The sequence below is a fragment of the Phoxinus phoxinus genome (genome assembly GCF_949152265.1).
Source record: "Phoxinus phoxinus genome assembly, chromosome: 3".
NCBI lineage: Eukaryota > Metazoa > Chordata > Actinopteri > Cypriniformes > Leuciscidae > Phoxinus > Phoxinus phoxinus.
Window position 1 is genome coordinate 8,582,002 of NC_136878.1, and position 16,484 is coordinate 8,598,485.

General features: G+C 36.0%; 2 protein-coding genes across 8 annotated transcripts in view; both read right to left on the reverse strand.

The window, feature by feature from the left end:
* Nucleotides 1-302: 302 nt before the first annotated feature.
* On the reverse strand, nt 303-6,892 carry snrnp27 (small nuclear ribonucleoprotein 27 (U4/U6.U5)). The gene is made up of 6 exons (XM_079607498.1): nt 6,667-6,892; nt 5,746-5,866; nt 5,482-5,588; nt 1,444-1,523; nt 934-998; nt 303-614 (listed from the first exon to the last, which is right to left on the reverse strand). The coding sequence occupies exons 1-6, from the start codon at nt 6,710-6,712 to the stop codon at nt 560-562; spliced, it is 474 nt and encodes a 157-aa protein (XP_079463624.1). The 5' UTR covers nt 6,713-6,892; the 3' UTR covers nt 303-559.
* A 513-nt stretch (nt 6,893-7,405) lies between these two features.
* The window catches only part of add2 (adducin 2 (beta)), a 31,567-nt gene continuing 22,488 nt past the window's right edge, over nt 7,406-16,484 (reverse strand). For 4 of the 7 annotated variants that reach the window (XM_079607480.1, XM_079607484.1, XM_079607483.1 and 1 more), the window contains 6 exons: nt 15,881-16,120; nt 14,092-14,208; nt 12,131-12,217; nt 11,614-11,743; nt 10,577-10,645; nt 7,406-8,407 (listed from right to left, as the gene is read on the reverse strand). In XM_079607480.1, the coding sequence (XP_079463606.1) occupies nt 8,154-8,407; nt 10,577-10,645; nt 11,614-11,743; nt 12,131-12,217; nt 14,092-14,208; nt 15,881-16,120 (897 nt within the window). In that variant the 3' untranslated portion in view covers nt 7,406-8,153. Of the gene's footprint in view, nt 8,408-8,583; nt 8,618-10,576; nt 10,646-11,613; nt 11,744-12,130; nt 12,218-14,091; nt 14,209-15,880; nt 16,121-16,484 lie in introns of all 7 variants that reach the window. The other 3 variants (XM_079607481.1, XM_079607486.1, XM_079607482.1) reach the window with 2 other exon arrangements.

Sequence of the window (16,484 nt, forward strand, 5' to 3'; positions counted from 1 at the left end):
GCTATGATTGGCTGAACAAGCCACAGCCCTGTCGCCTGTGATTGGACGCTTTTAAAATATTCCGGAACTCATAACAGACACACCTCCCTTGTACATGCTGATAGTTAAAATGACTTCACATGATTTGTACGTTTTAAACATATAACAATGGAATTATTTTTATTTATTTATTTCTCTGGTTGTTTTCAGACGAGTTAAACACCATTAAAATATGTGATAGCCAATTTGACTGTCATATATTTTTCAATAAACACAATTATTCTAAAATAGCACAATAACAAAATAATGGACGAACACATTCATCAAGAGTTCCCATTTATTTAGTACTGCAATGTTTTTGCTATACAAGATATTTAAGGAAATGTATCCACAATATCAAAATAGTTTTTAAAATGAGCTACTACAAACTAAACTACACTTACATCACAGCTATCGACTGAAAAACAAAACATATGGAAAAACCGCTGGAACATATATTTACATAAACTCAGGGAAGAAAAAGAAATATACATTTCATCAAAAAGACAAAGTCGTTAAAACATGGTTCCTGGCGACTCCATCAAGCAATGAAATCCAAGGGTCTGTTGAAACCACCTTTCCTGTTCATGTATTGCCTGCAAGAGAAATATGATTACATCATTGATCGCCTTCCTGCACCAAAACATTACATCACTGCCCACCAATGAGAACGTTTGTCATTTAGTTGTGCAGTACCTGCAGAGGTGATTGGCCAAATACAGTGCTGTTGCTGGGATATTAACTTAAGTTAATTTTCTTAAAACAAATGCCGTTTATACATTTAAAAAAGGATAAAATTACAAAATCAAGCCAGGAATTACAAATCCCAGAACTCATATCATCAAGTGGAGGATCTGGGGATCGGGCAGATGAACGATTCAATCTCAGAAAACAAATACTGTAAATTACACAGACCTGTACTTTCTCTTCTGTGACACGTTAATTGCAAACGAAGCAACATTTCCTTCCTTCTTTTTGCCCTGTTGATTAAAAATGACAATTATACACCATACATTATTTTTTTAATTATGTAAAGATAACTGCGCATTAATAAAAAAAAATAGGGAAGAATATTACAGCACAGAATATTTAAGATTTTATCTTCAAGTTAATTTGGTTTTCAACAGGAATATTTTCAGCATGCACTGTCTAGCTGTGCCATCTTGTGGTTATTTGGATGATCAGCTTTGCAATTGAAAAAAAAAAGGATGCAAGCAGCTTTGTGGAACAGAATGTACTTTTACCCATGATGACCAAAGGCCAAGACAGTGGCCAATGCTTACTAACATATGATACTAAACTATATGCGATTGACAACAATACAAAATACTTTACTTATTATGACAGATTGCAAAGAACATCTCGTTTGGTCGTTCTTGTAGGATGGATTCTAACATGATTTAGCAGCAAAGAAAGTGACCTTACCTTTGTGCTGTCAAAGGATCCAAAGCCCATCAGTTTCATCATCTCTATTTCCTCTTCAGTCTTTCCCTGCATGTCCTCAGCTGCACGAGCAATCAGAAGAGAAAAGACATCAACTTATAATGCCATGCATGGTACATTCAGAGTTTGTTCTCAGCATCATGATATCAGAATGAAAAGATATTCAAGATCACAACCCATTTTACTTCTGTATTTTGACCCTTTTAAGGAGGGTTTTTGACTGAGAAGTGTAGGCTGAAGGTCATGTTCAAGCATCTTAAAGAATGAACACTATCATTCAGTCTGGATTCAGCTAGTTTTATACTTTTATTATAAGGACACATTAAACTGATAAAAAAATGACAGTATAGGCATTTATTATGTTTTATTATGCATTTACAAAAGGTTTCTATTTCAAATAAATGCTGTAATTTTGAAGAATGATGCATCACAGTTTCCACAAAAAATATTAAGCAGCACAACTGTCTTCAATATTGATAAGAAGAAATGTTTCTTAAGCAGAAAATCAGCATATTCTAAAGTTTTCTGAAGGATCATGTGATCCTGAAGACTGGATTAATAATGCTGAAAATTCAGCTTTGCATCAAGAATAAATTAGATCTGAAAATATATTCAAATAGAAAATGGCCATTTTAAATTGTAATATTTTACAATATTACCATTTTTTACTGTATTTTTTTTGCAGCCTTGGTTATTCGCTATTACTGCCATAACTTTTATTACATTACTGGGAACTAAATCACTGTGGTTGAACTATTGGAAAGATTTGTTGATTAACATTATTACATTTTTTTTTGCATGGTTTAGGTCAGGGATAGGCAACTCCGGTCCTGGAGCTCCAATCCTAATTAAACACACCTTGACAAGCCAATCAATGTTTTCAGGATTACTCAAAAGATACAGGCAGGTGAATTGTTATCCGGGCTGAAGCTAAACTCTGCAGGACAGTGGCCCTCCAGGACCAACGTTGCCTATCCCTGGTTTAGGTGGTTCAGTTATTTCCGAGGCAAAGCAAGTTATAAAATTTGATGAATGATTATGAAAGACTACTTTGTCTTTGAAATAACGTGAACTGATGAATCAAGCACAATACAGAGAATGTGTAGCTGACCTGAATACATTGTACTGCCTATGCACAACGTGTATGTGACAAATTGTATATTTTAACTTTATTAATAAAGTAAACAGTGAATATTGATGGGCATTGACTTTAAATTATTTTCTCACCTTCCTGAAAAAAGTTTATGTATATCACTTTGCTTTGACTCTTAACAATTCTAATTGGGAAATCCAAAGATGCAGATAATGCCGGGTTCAGACTATACGATCAGTCCGATTGTGCCACAATGTATTTGACATAAGGTGTTGTGGTGATTTGTAAACTACAGTGGGTGCAGAGAATGCAATAATTTACTGTTATTATCTCGTATAGTGTCTCATAGTGGATAAAAAAAAAAAGATAAGCATGTTTCATGACGAGTTCTGTCACATCTGTTACATTGACCAATAGGAGCAAAAAAGCGCTTCCGTACACAGCTTTCAAACATGGCGAAACGAGAGAGAGAGAGATGATGGTATTGGTGCTGGCTAGGTGGAATTATGCAATTTTCTTTCTTTTTTTGGTCTTTCTGATGACAAGACAGCCAGTACAAAAACACTGCGATTCCGCAGCCGTTGTTTGTTTACATTCGTTTCTAGTCACTAGTTCCGCCTTCTCGATGACATCACGGAGGTCGTTAAAGACGGCAAGCGATGATTAGTTGGGAATGTTGTAGTCTGGCACGTTCTTGTCCACGACACAAGAATTCATTATCTGACACAGTGACTCTCATAACACACAGTATTTTTGTGGGCCAAAACCCAGACACGAGTTTGCATTTTAGCACTTCCGGTTCCATCGTTCTGAAGTGAATGGGTTTTTGGTTAAATACCAGAAATAAGGTCTGTAGTGAACACAAGCTTAAGATATTTAAATTTTATTCTACTACATAAAAATTTAATTTAGGCTTTTTTATTCTCATTTAAACATTGATCAGTGAACATGAACAGAAGCTCAACATGCTTGAGCTTCCGTTTACCACAACTGATGTGTGAGTTGATGAATGTTTATATGTGAATAAAAGCCTAAATCAAATCTGTTCATCATAGAAAGTGATTGAGTCTCATCAGAAAATTTGGACTAAACTGCTCAATTTATATGGATTCGTTTTAGAATCTCTTTATGAACGTGTTAACCCATTTAGGCCTAAAACGCCTGCTAAAAAAGGCCTTTTTATGCCTAAGTACTTTTTCTGTAAACCCCCTTCCAAAACCTAAGGGTTTCCAGAAATAGGTGTCAAAATTTGTCACAGCCTACTAAAATCTTAATTTCTCAGGCTCTATAGTAGATAAAAACATGGAATAAAAAGCATTTGAGACCTTACTTCTTTGGCTTTCAACTTGACTGACTTGCTTGGCCATAATCTTCAACTGCATAAAAAAAAAAAATCTTAATGGTGACTACACACATATGCGTGATCCGGTCTTAAAGTCCCACTCCGATCATTATTTTGAGCTATTTTTAAACATTCCCAGTGGTCTTTAAATTATGATTATGCCATTTTTAGCCAAAATCTCAAAACCTGTGCCGTTTTCTGGGACTTTGCTTCAGCAGAGCGGCAGTAGCTCATTAGCAATTCGCCTCTGCGTTGTGGGCGGAGCCGTTGGCATGGAGAAGCATTACAGTATTATATATACACGTTAATTATTATTATCCGAAGTTAATCAAATTTATCACCGATCATTATTTCACTTCGAGATGTCGCGGTAAAAAACAGCTCGACTTCGCCTCGATATTTCATCCCTCCCACAGTGATCAATCAGGACATATTTAGTATCAGTGGATTGCTCGGAATTTCGGGATTATTATGATGCTAATGTCACCGCTCTATCTGAATAACTGACTGACTCTCTCACGAGTGATGGGCTTGACACACGAGGGGACAAACGACTGCGACAGGCGAAACTCGTCGCCACCCGGCGTGTGCAAGTCTACTTGAACGAGCGCGGAATTTCACCTGTTGCTTAGCTGGAGGAGGCTGGCTGCCCTCTCTCATTATGTAATGAAAAAGTTTGGAGAGAACAGACTGATCCCGTCAGTAATTACAACTGACGGGATCAGTCTGTGTTCTCCAAACTTTAGTTTTGACGATTGATAGACGGTGAAAAGTGACTTATTTGTTACAGTATGTGTTCCAATTTGAGTATGAGCTTGTGGCCCCGCCCAGTGGAGTTACTACGTCACAACTCCAGTCTATTTTAGCCGGCATTTTAGCGTCTGCTACTGATTCACAGCCATTTGAATGTAGAAATACTCAGAAATACAACTTTGAACTTATTTTTCTCAAGATATGTCCTCTAACATCAGAAAAATGGCACAAGAACATGTTAACACCTAGAAAAACATGATTTTCATCGGAGTGGGTCTTTAAAGGTAAACGCACAGAGATGTGTGATCAGGTTTTAATGTTAAGCTATTGCGTAGCGGTCAATGAAGGGACATAAAGCTCTAAGATTTCATCAAAAAGATCTTCATTTGTGTTCCGAAGATGAACGAAAGTCTTACGGGGTTTGAAACGACATGAGGGAGAGTAATTAATGACAGAATCTTCATTTTTTGGGTGAACTAACCCTTTAAAGCTTTTACATCTTGAAAAAGGTGGTTGCTAACAAGTGGCTAAATGTTTAAGTATAATCTTTTGGTAGTCACATAGCTTGTTTTCTGCAATAATCCAAAAGTCAATGGAAAAATCCTATTGGCTACTATACGGTTATCCAGACCAAACGATGGCCTACCCCCGCCCCTAAACCTACCCGTCATTGGGGTTAGGACCAACCAGGGAGGACTATACGGAACTAAAAGACACACGTGTGGTCCGGATAACCGAATAGTTCCTCCTATTGTTTTTTTTGTCGAGGGAATCAGGGTGACGCCAACTTCACTGCAGTAATGATATTGTAGGATAAAACAAAGTGCCCCACCTGATATCAGATGGACCTTTGCTGGCTTGTCTTTAACTTCCTTATCATCCCGTCTGTCCTTCTGCCGCAATGGAGACAGAGAGGAGGAGCGATGTCGCCGTGGAGACCTACATAAACAAGACAGGCACACAGCTGGAGGAGGGGTTATCAAAAACTAAACATTGAGCCCAGAGCTCCACTTTTTATCTAACCAGATTCACAGGCCTGTTATGTTCTTCGCTAATCAAATGTGTGTACAGCGAGTGTCTGATGCCACAAGCTCACCTGGATCTGCGCCTTTGGGGGGAGCGTGAGCGCGACCTTCGCCGGTCTCTGTCCCGGGATCTCTCGCGCTCCCTGCGCCTCCTCTCACGATCTCGTGAAGACGAGCGTGAACGGCGTCTCTCTGGAATGAGAAACCACAAAGCCGTTACCAACAAAAGGTTGGAACAAAATAAATAACCTTTATGTTTGAATATTTCAATTTACTAGCTGCCTGAAAAGTCCATTGTACCCTTCATCTGGTTTTTCAAAATCTTAACTATAATTAAGCATTAGGATGAGGTCAACCAGTGTTTAAAAAAGCAAAACTGAATAATTACCATAATAAAAATAATATTCAATGCACATATAACAATCTCATTGCCACACTAACCAGATTTTTTTTTCCAATTAAAACTATTTAATACTGATATTCTATTTTTTTCTATAATAAAAATAATTGTAATGCTATAACAGAGTGAACAATTTATTTTTAGATGCCGCTGACATCTTAAAAAAACTATATTTTTTATGATAATTTGTGGCATTGTTTGTGAAATAAAATGAACATTTAAAAACTAAATAAATCTTTTATAGTTAGTAATAACAAGATGTTAATAAATAACATTCAAAGAAAAAAAAAAAGACTAAAACAATGTGACCTAAAAAGATACAGTTAAGCAACCAATGATATGCTATAATGCTAACGTTAGTTTAATACCTCCACTCGCAAAATGGTTATCTGTATTACATTGGGCTGTAGAATATTTCAACTCGTAGAAAGAGCTTGATGAGCAAGATTAATTTGTATAATCAGAAGTACAAGTATAATTTGATCTGTGTTTTTTGTGTAATTTAATGTGCGCCAGATGCGACGTTATCAAAGGTACCCAGTCACACGTTAAGTTGCCATCCATATATTTAAAGCAATAATTGAATTCAAACCTCGTCGTGGTGGTGCTGGTGGTGTTCGGCTCCTGCTTCTCACCATTATTAGATTAATATGAAGCAAACTCCTTTCTTTCAAACAGCGCTTTCACAAACTTGCAGACTCAAACGTCTGCTGGTCGCCATCAACTGTGCGCCACAAAAAGCAATCCGGAAGCCTTCAAGGGTTCCGTGAAAATAGTTCCTATCACACATTACGCCCTTGCGATGTCAAATGAAAAGAAAATCATTATGTATTTGCTTTTCAGTTAAATACTTCTGAAATACATTAACATCAAATATGCACTGGTTGCAACATATTTGTACTCGAAAGCAACCTCTTTAAAGTTAAAGGGTTATTAGTTCACCTAGAAATTCAGATTCTGTCATCATTTGCTCACCCAAACCTCATGTTGTTCCAAACCTGTATGGGTTTCTTCTGTTGAACTAAAAAGAAGATATTTTAAAGAATGTTGGTAATCAGACAGTTGATGGTAGCCTTTGAATTCTAGGAAAATAATAATAATATGGAACTTGGAAGTCAATGGCTATACAATATAAATTGCTTAAAATATATTATTTTGTGTTCAGCAGAAGAAATAAACTCATACAGGTTTAGAACAACATATGGGTGAGTCAAAGTTTTGGGTGAACTATCCCTTTAACATGACCAGAAAAAAAAAATGTAATCTTTGATTTTCTCAGTCACAATTAAGTATTGTTTTGAAATCCACCTGCAAAGACAGACTACAACAACTTCACATGGATGTGATCTTTAATGAATGGTACATCCGATCCTAGCATTTTACATTCTAATATTGACATGGAATTAAGTTTATAAACCGGCTAATAATATACACACAAATGCATTTAAATAACAGTGGCTGATCATAAAAATAATTACAACTGCAAAGAAGTCTCCGGCGCACATACATACAAAATAAAGATACTAAATAATAACAATTAAAAAAACGAGTGGAATAAAGACGTGCATTTAGTGTTGAATTTTCTTTGCAGCAACAAGCCATTATCTTGCTTTTTTTGGCCTTTTGACATGTAGGCTATTGTTTGCAAGCCACTGCGATCGTGATTTCCAGTGAATGAAACATTTTCAATTAGTTTATCCCTGCTATTCATAACAAAGTGAGATGAAGGATGTTAATAGTGGTTAAAAAAGATTTTAGTCAACATGTAATTATTTAAACATGATAATGAACAACAATCAGAATCGATAGACATGAACAATCAATGCTTACTCAATGCCACATTCTTTTTTCTATATGCAAGTACTAAGTGCAATTCATTTTAAAGCAAGGGGAAGGGTCATATTCAATGTGCATTAGTGAAGCATTGTGAAATTTGCATCGGCGTGGAGGACAGAGTGCACCGAAAACATGTTTCAACCCACAAAACCATAATCAGAAACTCGTATGGCATGTAAAGATCAGTAAATGGATGTGAAGATGTGTTTGCGTGTAAGTATTAGTGAAGAACACTTCTGGAGTTCAAGATTCTGCTTTCTCTTTCTGTTTCTTGTTTTTCTTTAGGAAACAGGGGGCCTTGAACTTCTTCTTTTTCTTTGAAGGAGATTTGGAAGGTGAGCCCTCTGGGGTGTTTCCTGCAGGCTTGTTGGGCGGGGCCGAGGGTGTGGTTTCAGAAGTGTCAGTGGTGGACAGAGCCTTCATTTGTTTTTCTAGCTCCTCCTGCTGTTTCTTCTCATCGCCTTTATCGTTCTGCACGGCATCTGTGGGTTTCCCACCTGCATGCGAATGCAATCGAAATAAAAATGGAAAATAATAAAGAAAAGAAAGAAGCAAAGCAGTTAAGCAGTTGTTTAGAGGGTTACCCGTGGCACAGAAGCAGCTGCTATGACATTACAGTTTTTTGGCCAACATGCTCGTTCAAGTTGTGTGCAATGTCTGTCTATATACTCACTAGTGAGACAAGATCTCAGTACCAAACGATTGTCCTACAAATTATAATAGAGGGACAGAGACAGACAGACAAGGTGTGAAGACAGATGGAGGCTACAGTACAGAGCTGAAAATGTCACACATAAAAAAAAAAAATTATGACAATTGAAATGAAAACACTGACACAGACTTGAATACAGACATCCCATGTTACTGTACATTACCCTGAAAGTTAAAGGCACCGTTCACCCAAAAAGGAAACTTCTGTCAGTATCATTTTTAGATTCTTCAAAAAATATTAATGGAAAATAACAGTATATGGGTAACACTTTACAGTAAGGTAATTTGTTAGTCACAACGAAATCAAAATCAACCATTCTTATTTTTATTGCTGAATGTATTAAAAAGTATTTATCCGTGTAAATTGCTTCTTCTTTTTTTAAATCACGTGATTTCATAATCTTCAATCACAATAACTTCCCCTCCCTCTTGCAAACTCTTCTCTGAGGACGTGTTTACTGGCGCGAGGGCGATATCGATGTCGACCAATAGCAAACCACAATCATCCAATCAATTCCCAATGGACAAAATAAGGCCCTGACTTTTCACTCAAATATACGTCACAATACGGAAGAAAAGACTATCGCAACTTCCGTTTCATGCCAACTTTAACATTAATGCATTAACTAACAATGAACAATATATGTTTACAGCATTTAAAATTACTTTTGTTAATGTTAGTTAATAAAAAATGTTCATGTTAGTTCATACTGCATTAGCTAATTTTAACAGACTACAGTTAAAATTAAATAGATTACAACATTTGATCTAAAAAAAAAAGAGTAAATGCTGAGATTAACATTACCTAAGTATTGTTCATTGTTAGTTCATGTTGATTAATGTAAACTAATGTTAACAAATCAAACCTTTTTGTAAAGTGTTAGCAATATATGCATATGACAGAATAGCCATTTTTGGGTAAACTTCCTTTAAGGTCATTATATGCATTGATACCAGATTATAAAATAAATCTGCATTAATCTCTACAATATCCATATCTACTATCGCATATGGAGAAAAAAAATAACACTTTACAATTAGGTTCCATTTGTTAACATTAGTACATTGGTTAATTTCAACATTTACTAATACATTATTAAAAATAAAAGTGTTGCCGCAACCTCTGTTAACAATATTTAATGGACCTCAGCTCACATGAACTTACAATGAAAAGTTGTATTTTTTAACTAATGAGGCATTTATATATATAGCGCTTTCATATGTATTACTGTACACCCGAAGCGCTTTACAATCATATCAGGGGGTCTCTCCTCAACCACCACCAGTGTGCAGCATCCACTTGGATGAGTGCACTCACCACACACCAGATATAGTGGAGAGAGGAGAGAGAGTGATAGAGCCAATTCATTGGATGGGGATTATTAGGAGGCATGATTGGCAAGGGCCGATGGGTGGAATGTGCCCAGGACACCGGGGTTACACCCCTACTCTTTACGAGAAGTGCCATGTGATTTTTAATGACCACAGAGAGTCAGGACCTCGGTTTAATGTCTCATCCAAAAAACAGTGCTCTTTGTCACTATTACTGGGGCGTTAGGACACACACAGACCACAGGATAAGCGCCCCCTGCTGGCCTCACTAACACCTCTTCCAACAGCAACCTGGTTTTCTTAGGAGTCTCCCATCCAGGTACTAACCAGGCTCAACCCCGCTTAGCTTCAGTGGGGCAACCAGTCTTGGGCTACAGGGTGATATGGCTGCTAACAAACAAAGATGAATAAATACTGTAAAAAAATTAATTGCTCATTAATGCTGGTTAATGCATTAACTAATGGTACCTTATTGTAAAGTGTTACCGAACTTTTTATCTTGCTTTTAGTAACAGGGGTTGTGATGATGCAACACACAGATCAGCATGTGTGACCATAGCAGGTGTTTCGGCAGTGTCATGTTCACATGCACAGGTGTGAGGGGAAGCACCACCGGGTCTCACCTGACACTGGGCTCTTTTTGGGGGAGGTAGTCGGGGAAGTCCCCGTGTCATTCACCACCTCCTCCACACCTTTTACACAACATCAGGGTAGAGGGAAGAAGAGGAGAGGAAACACAGATAGAGGGAGATAAGGAGGAGGTGTACAGTGAGTAATAACCAGTGTTAAGGAGTCATTTATTAAAAATAGCGTTGTTGCTAAATTAATAAAAAATGTTTTAGCAGTGTGACAATAGCTCAGCTGATTTCAAAATAATGGTATGGTCATAATAATAATAGTAACAAGTTAATTTTTCTATTTGAGTCCTTGCATGTCATTTCAATTCAATATTTATAAATAAAAATCTCTCTCTATATATACACTATACTGTATATATGTGCTGCTATTTTATTTCATTAGCTCTACAAAAGAGTAAATATATGCGTTTAATAAAATTGTGTTTAAGATTCCTATCATTTATATATATATATATATAGATTATTACGGATACTGCGTATCCATCTAAACAATAGTTTAACTACTTTAAGTCATGGGTAGTTTGTAGCTTGGCAAGTAACATCCCCAACACTGGTAGTTACTGTAAAGGCGTTCTTGAATTTTAGTGTGTGTGTGGGAAGGTTGTCAGACAGGACACAGTGCAAAAAGATCAGTGCTCAGGTGCTGAACCATGAAGAAATGATGTCGGGACACAAAACCTCAAGTTAGCAGTTTCTGGAAAGATACTGAAATTCAACAACTTTAATTCATTTATTTTCAAGGCACACTTCAAAGCATTAAATACATGCATTATCTATTTCCTGAATTAAAATATATATTGCTCCAAACGTTCATTCTTAAAAGTGGATAGTAAAATAAAAAGCAAAACTTTGGTAGTAGCAGTGACATCAAGTCAATATTTGTCTAAGGATGTGTACTGTATAAGACAGGGGGTGTTTATTGAATTCTCTTCTTTAATCCAGTGAGAAAATCAATAAAACATCAATACTTTGGTCAGAAAACTACACTGTCTAAGTCTAGGTAAGACAGTGTCAGCTCGTACCGTCCTGCTGGCCGTGTTGTTTGCGCTGCACCTCCTCGCGGTATTCCTCCAGCTCCCGATCCGTCAGCTCGTTGAAGGGATTCGGAGTGTCTGGCTCGGGTATGGCTGGGGGCTCGACAGTCTCTGGAGACTGGAAGCAGAACGATCATGCTCACGTTATGAACACATGCACACGCTCAAGCAAAAGTCTTTAGAAACGGATTTCGAGCAATGAAAAATATTCATTGGTCATAGATTAGTCGAATTTGAACCGTTTCAGACACTGTGAAAAAAGAGTTGAGGCTGCAATAAACAACAAAAATGTCATTGTTTTTTTACTTTGATTCATGTAAACACACTGTAGGAGACATCTAATAAGGAACCTTTAAAAGAACATAATAGGGGCACTTTAAGAATGTTCAGATTTTCAAGAGAAAGAATACGAAAGGACATGTTTTACGGTAATAATTTGAAGTGTATGAGTATATATGATCTTATTTTGAGTATATATAAACTGAATGACACTCTGTGATCTTACCGGTGGACTGTTGTCTGTGATGACACTGGCTAACACTTGAGACCGAGGTCCCGCTGTTTTCATGTCCTGACGATTCTGCTCCCTGATCTGAAACACAAATAATAACATAATAACATAAAATCCAAGCTCTCCAGTGTATTTTGTGTTTATGTAGACATAGCTGCTATAATACAGCTTGGATGTACTTGACATATTCTCTTTGTATCTGCATCATTTTTTAATTTTGGCTCCAAAATGAATGTCACCTAAACTAAACAACTACCAACAACTAAACATCTATCCTAAGAATATTTTTGGATTCATAAACATTCTTAATAATATTATGATTTAAGTTAGTATATTATAGTCTAAAAAAGTTATTTATCATCTTATAAAGTATTTGCTGCTCTTTTCTATGCATAATCCAGTTATAATCCTTCAATGATACTATACTAGTCGATGTTCAGCTTTCTTTTAAGCATTTCATTAATGTAATGATTTCAGGGTACAACATATTCCTATTATTTATGGAAATGTACTACAGTAATAGCTCAAATTGAATCACCACTGTTCAAAAGTTTTTTTTTTGTTCTTTTGAGCTTCCTATTAAGTGAACTTTAATTATGTTTTGCCTGTCTGACCAATCATCGTCCATTTCTTCTCTCGCTATCCTTTCTCTGCTGAATATTCTCCTCTCCCTGCGACTATTCCCTCCTCCCTTCACAGCCTTCTTGGTCCTGATGGTAAAAAAACTGAAACTACATGTTGCAAAATGTCTGCCACTACAAACACTCTGTCTCGCACTGTTGGCGAGACTGCAATTCTCTGCCATAATATTGAGATCTGCTCTCAGTTTTGTTGGCAGTTGACAGTCATGCAGAACATCTAATGATAGTAACCGATTATGATAAAATATGTATTTATTCTTGAATACTAAATGCTAGCACACTTCACTCAGAAATCTTAGTCATCATTATTTTTCTATTTATACTATATTTCTCCACCTGCTGTAGCCTCGGAGAATTGCAGCTTACAGCTAAATTTGAATAACACTCCTGTTCAAAAGTTTGGATGGTTACATTGTTACAAAAAAAAAAGTATTTCAAACAAATGCTGTTACTTTCTATTCACCAAAGAATCCTGAAAAATGTATCACAGTTTCTGCAAAATATTAAGCAGCACAACTGCTTTCAACATTGATTATAATAATAAATGTTTATTGAGCATCAGATCAGGATATTATAATGATTTCTGAAGGATCATGTGACACTGAAGACTGGAATAATGATGATAAAAATTCAGCTATCACCACATGAATTACATTTAAACATGTATTAAAATAGAAAATAAACATGTGACCCTGGGTCACTAAACCAGTCACATGTAGCACGGGTATATCTGTGGCAATAGCCAACAATACATTGTATGGGTCAAAATTATCATTTTTTCTTTTATGCCAAAAATCATTACGATATTATGTAAAGATCATGTTCCATGAAGATATTTTGTAAATTTCCAACCGTAAATATATAAAACATTTATTTTTGTGAGTGAATGCAGCAAAATCGCGAACATAAATTTTTTGCATCCTCAGATTCCAGATATTAAAATAGTTGTATCTCAGCCAAATATTGCCCTATCCTAACAATCCATGCATCAAAAGCTTTTTTACTCAGCCTTCAGATGATGTACAAATCAGATGATGTTTCAGATGATGTACAAATCTCAATTTAAAAAAATGTACCCATGTGACTGGTTTTGTGGTCCAGGGTCGCATGTATGTTTTCTATTTTAATACATGTCTAAATGTAATTCATGTGGTGATAGCTGAATTTGTTTTCACTGTTTTAAATAAAATAAATGCAGCCTTGGTGAGCATAAGAGAACAAGAAAATATGCACTATTTGTCCTGATTTCAGTTTTGACATCAAATCAATAAAATCTGCAGTTTCAATATAGGCATTTAAAAAAGCTTACTGTACCTTATTTCTAGTCTCAAGCACCTCCTTTGGGTTGGTGAATAGAGGGACAAACTGGTTTGGATTCTCGATTTTAATGGCCTGTCCACTGGCCTGTGCGATTTCCTCTGCCTTCAGCCACTAAAAGAAGAAAAAAAAAATCAATACAGAAGAAATTCAGCTGCTTGAACGAAAGTAAGTTAATCATTCCTGAGACATCCAGCCTATGTTAAAAAGCTAACTGAGGCAGACAGTTTGAGGGAAAGATGCATGGGAAATATGTAGCAGGTCCAAAAGGGACCAGCAGAGGGCAGTGCAAGCACTGCAGTGAGATTCATGACAATAAAATATCTCCCCTGCATTGCAGAGAAGCAGAAAAGGGAGGTGGGTGGAACATGGCAGAAGAGACAGCCAAACTGTAGTCCTATCACAGTGATGTAACGAATACGCCATTATTCTACCAATAATATTCTATGACTCACACTCGGACTATTTTCTGAACTGCAACACAGTCTCTGGCTTAGTCATTCAAATTGTCAATTCATTTTCAGAAGAAAAGCTACTCTGATTTCTACAATACACTGCAAGCTACACTGATGACTGTCACATGCTGATACTTTAGCAATGGAGAACTAAACATGGACGAGAGCAGATCACAATGATCATCAGTTATCAAAAGAGACACCATTATCGGTTTCAAGGTAGTAACGTATACAAACAGAATTACTTGAATTCAACACGAATAGTTAGTATGTACTATATAACAGGGTGCAGGATTAATTTAAACATCATTTTAAACATTCCTGAAAGTACGGTCACAAATTATGCAGTAGTTCCCACACACATATTTTAACTATACCAAATGGGTGATAGTTCTATATGGATAAATTTTTTTTTTTTAAATTCAGAAAGAACATACGTTGTGCTCAAAATGAGCCTATAATGCAAAATAATAAGCCTAATTAAGGATAGTAAAGATCCATTTCCAAAAGCACAAACACAAAATAACGGCCACACTTTAGTTCAGGGTCCAATTCTCACTATTAACTATTAACTATGACTTTTGCTTTAAACTCCTAATTACTGCTTATTAATAGTTAGTAAAGTAGTTGTTAAGTTTAGGTACTGGGTAAGATTAAGGGAAGTAGAATATGATTATGCAGAATAAGGCATTAATATGTGCTTTATAAGTACTAATAAACAGCCTAGTAATATGCATGCTAATAAGCAACTTGTTAATAGAGCTAAACTTTAGTGTTACTAAAATAATATTTGAAAAGTAAAAAAGTTTGTTACAGTTTACAGCATATTCAGCTTGTAAAAATGAAAATATTAATACATTTAGAAAATCCATACAATAAATAGAGTTTATTTAAATATGAGAACATAGTATGTTTTTGTGAAGTCATATTTAAACCAGTTATGTTTTGTTTGACCTGCTAACATCAATATAATTATATATTTTAATAATAATGTCTGGTACCGACAACAAAAATATTGTATTAGTAAAAATTGTATTTAGTAAATAGTATTGTCCCCATTTTGTAATTCATAGATGATAAGTTAGATTTAAATGATATTTTGAAATGTTTCAGTATCAGAAATCTGGTCACACAATTTGAAATATGTTGCATGGGTTACATGCCATAATGTAATACTTAGGCTAGTTATTAGCATTATTATTAGTGTCTTAAGTATGCGCACAACATGACGGTCAGTGCTAATAATTAAGCTCAGATCTCATTATTAGAATAGACATTTTGGATACTCAAGTTCTATAAAGTTTACACAAGCTATATGAGAGCTCTCTCACTGTAGTCCGATGTCCCGGGCTGGCCTGGTCCTGGTTGACTTTCTGATAGACATTTGGGGTGTTCAGCCATCTAGTCTTCTGCTGTTGTCTCTGGGTGTGTGGATTGAGACGGGGGTGGGGTTGAACCCCATCGTCATGAAAAGAAAATGATGTGGCGGTGGCAGGCACCTCCACCTCTCTCCTGGTTCTGGTGCGCTCCAACAGCACTGGGAAACGGTAGGCGTATCCTGTACGGTAACCCTATAAATGATGATCAAATGTTCTCAAGTCAAGTCTAATAGCAATACAATATGAATTAGGTAAATTGCTCTGGTCTGACTGTCTCCATTGTTTTAGATACATTTAGACTTTACCATCCACATACATGCAATCACAGTATGTGTAATTAATATTATATACATTTTTCTTCATCTTATTTTTGTGAATAACTTAGCACCTTTTTTGAATACTTTTCTATTGTTTTTTGCTATTGTCATTATGTATTTTCTTTTTCTTGTTATTACTTGTTTCTTGTTAATGCTTCGGTAATACTGTATGTAAACACAATCATGCAAATAAAGTGTCATATTATGCTTTTTCAGACATTACCTTTCATGTTGTAGTG

Excerpts from the sequence above, each read along its gene's own strand:
- snrnp27 (XM_079607498.1), bottom strand. The coding sequence starts at position 6,712 with ATGGTGAGAAGCAGGAGCCGAACACCACCAGCACCACCACGACGAG. Across the intron at positions 5,867-6,666 it reads ACCAGCACCACCACGACGAG|AGAGACGCCGTTCACGCTCG; the intron begins GTTTGAATTCAA and ends TTCTCATTCCAG. Across the intron at positions 1,524-5,481 it reads AAAGGTCCATCTGATATCAG|CTGAGGACATGCAGGGAAAG; the intron begins GTGGGGCACTTT and ends TTGCTCGTGCAG.